General features: G+C 39.8%; 1 protein-coding gene across 1 annotated transcript; it reads left to right on the forward strand.

Annotated features, from left to right (window-relative positions):
* Nucleotides 1-1,243: 1,243 nt before the first annotated feature.
* LOC131856860 (uncharacterized) lies at nucleotides 1,244-2,437 on the forward strand. Its single transcript, XM_059208802.1, has one exon. It carries the CDS (start codon nucleotides 1,244-1,246, stop codon nucleotides 2,435-2,437), a length of 1,194 nt encoding a protein of 397 aa, XP_059064785.1.
* Nucleotides 2,438-2,988: the final 551 nt, after the last annotated feature.

The following is a 2,988-nucleotide window of genomic DNA, read 5'->3' on the forward strand; positions in this document are numbered from 1 at the left end:
ATGATTTTATAAGACGTGTTTGTATTGGGTGATTTTCTTCATGAAAGGGGTGATGCCTTATCACCCATCGCAAGCATGATAAGGTGTTGTGATTCTCTTCTACTTGCCTGTTGTCACATGTAAAAGAATTCATCTCTAAAGCATCAATTAAAATTCAAAGGGAAATCACGAATCCCTATTTAATCAAAGAATTCAAATAAACAGACAATGAAATAACACAATCAAATCAAAATAGGAATTATAAAGTAATTTAATCAAAACTCCCTATTCTATGACTGTGTATAACTTCCATTGTTCTTCTCCTCTTTGTGGTATGGTGGCTCTTAGATATTGCACTAGCAACCTGCAATTGACACAAAGATTCAAAGTTCATGATTCAGAGGAATTGTGAGGATTGAATGCTTAATTTATAGATTTTTGGAGAAGATTGATTGAAAGGTGGAACAAATTGATCAAGAGGTGGAACTTAGGTGAGCTCACATGAAAATTGATAGTTGAACTGCTGATTTGGAGGTGAAACTGAATAGATTGAATAGATTAATTGAGTCAACTGATTGAGAAAAAGCTAGCTGAAGGAAGAAAAAGAATGATTGGAGGAAATTAAGAAGATGACAAAGCTAACTAGAAGATGAAAATAGAGATTGGAGAGATAAATGATTTAATTGATTGAATTAATTAATTTAGAATGTGCTTGCACTTTAACTTAGATTTTCAATTTAATATTTGCATGAAATTTAATTCAAATAATTGAATTTATTTTAAATTCAACTTAGTATTTGAATATATTTAGAACTTGACTTTGGTTTTCAATTTGATTTTTGAAATCATGCGCATGTAATTTAATTTGGAAGAAATTAGAAGAATTTGAAATTAAATGAAATTAGAATTTGGGGATTTGGGAATTGAAAAATTAATTAGTTAATTAAATAATTTAAAGAAACTATTTAATTATTTTAGAAATGGAATTTAATTAAATAATAAAGATTATTTAAATTAAAGGATTAAATCACAATTAATTAAATAATAAATATTTAATTAATATTTAGAAAAGGATTGAATGATTAATTGATTAGAGATAGAAATTGAAAATAGAATTTATTTGGTGTGTTCGCTGCTGGGTGTGGAGTGGTGCGGGGGTTTGGGTGGGTGACGGTCTGGTGGGAGGTTGTTCGGTGGGGGGGAAGTGGTTGGTGGAAGCGGTGGAGTAAGGGTTGGTTGGAGCCCGAGTGAGTTGGGTGGGACTATGGTGGTGGTTTCCAATAGTCTGGTTTTTACAGGCTCGAAGCCATCTCAAAAACTTTCAGAGGCTATGCATGCACAAAAATGGGAGTCATCTTTTGTGGGGGAGATCTCTAAGCTCAAGAAAGTGAACGGATGTCTGCCGCGGAGTCAAGATCGGCCTGTTTTGGTTATCTCTCCGGAATCTGTCCAGGACGATATCGCTTATTGGAGCCAACATGTTTTGATCTGCAAGTTCTTGGGTATTCGGATTCCTCTCTCAGCATTAGAATCTTGGATCCGTCGATCCTGGCATGTTGAGGGGGATTTTGATTTATTGGTAGCTGCAAATGGCTATTTCATGGTCGATTTTTCTAGTATCTCAGACCGTAATCGTGTTTTTGAAGGAGGGCCATATTTTTACAATCATGTTGGCTTGTTCATTAAGCCTTGGCATAGTGGTTTTAATGCGACAGAAGATCTTCCTACTCGGGTTCCTGTTTGGGTGCGTCTTCCATGGCTGCCGTTGGAGTTTTGGAGAGAGGATATTCTGCTTCGGATTGCTGCTCTGTTGGGGAAACCGGCTGCCATTGCTCAAAATACTTTGGATAAAAAGGTATTTTCTTATGCTCGCATCTGCGTTGAAATTGATTTAAATAATCCTTTGCTAGACTCTTTGGAAATTTTTATTGGCTCAGCTTCGTGGATTCAATCGCTTGATTATGAGTCCCTCCCTTTTCGTTGCCGCTTCTGTCATGAGTATGGACACCTTCAGCGCCAGTGTCCTCAGGCACCCAAAGCTGCTGGGGTGTCTTCTTCTCCTTCTTCTGGGCCCTCGGTGGAGAAAGGGGTTAAAGGGAAGGAATCTGGGGTTGAGGGTGGGCCTGATAAGGATGGCTTTATCCCTGTTAAGCAGAGAAATAAAGGGAGAGGGCACAAGCAGGCCTTTAAGGATAGTCAGAATGATCAGGGTTTCAATCAGTTTGAGGTCTTGGATAATCAGGCTGTGGAGGAAGGGATTCCTGTTGAGCTTTCTGCTGGGGCCTCTGGTATGGATACTGGGATGGATACAGGGCTGGAGAAAGCGATTGTTGTGCAGAATTCGTCTTCGGCATTGGTGCAGGGGAGTTCGGAGCCTCCTGGGGCCTCTGTAGATGTGCAGGATGATATTGTTTTAGCAGATTTGGCTAAGGCAGTGTTTTCTTCAGGCAAAGGGTGAGGATCGTCTCCTTCCTTGGGGGTGCTGCAACGCCCTCTCAAGAAGGGACATTTTGAATTTTCTTCGAAAGTTGGTCGTAAGAAGGATGCAGACAAGCTTAAATCTGCTGGGGATCTTTTCGTGGAATCTGGGGCTATTAAGACTCTTGAGGCCCACTTCTCTCAACCTTCCTCATGATTATTCTCTCATGGAATGCAAGGGGGTTGAATAGCACCCCCCGTCAAAAGGCTATTCAAGATTTGATTGCTGTTCATTCTCCTGATATCTTTTGTATCCAGGAAACTAAGCTTCTGGTGGATCTCATGTTTCAACATGCTCCTCGTATTTGGTTTTCTGGCCAGTGTCAGTGTATTGGATCTAGGGGAACCTCTGGGGGTCTGGCTCTTTTCTGGGATCCTCGTAAGGTTGTCCCTCATTGGTGGATTTCCAGCCAGTCTGCTATTTCTATGGTGGCCTCGATTTTGGAATCTGGTGAGACTATTTTGGTTAGTAATGTTTATGCTCCAATTGATATTCATGGTAAATCCCAGCTTTGGGCTCATATCAGGTAT

This window comes from Cryptomeria japonica, chromosome 7 (assembly GCF_030272615.1).
Source record: "Cryptomeria japonica chromosome 7, Sugi_1.0, whole genome shotgun sequence".
Taxonomy (NCBI): domain Eukaryota; kingdom Viridiplantae; phylum Streptophyta; class Pinopsida; order Cupressales; family Cupressaceae; genus Cryptomeria; species Cryptomeria japonica.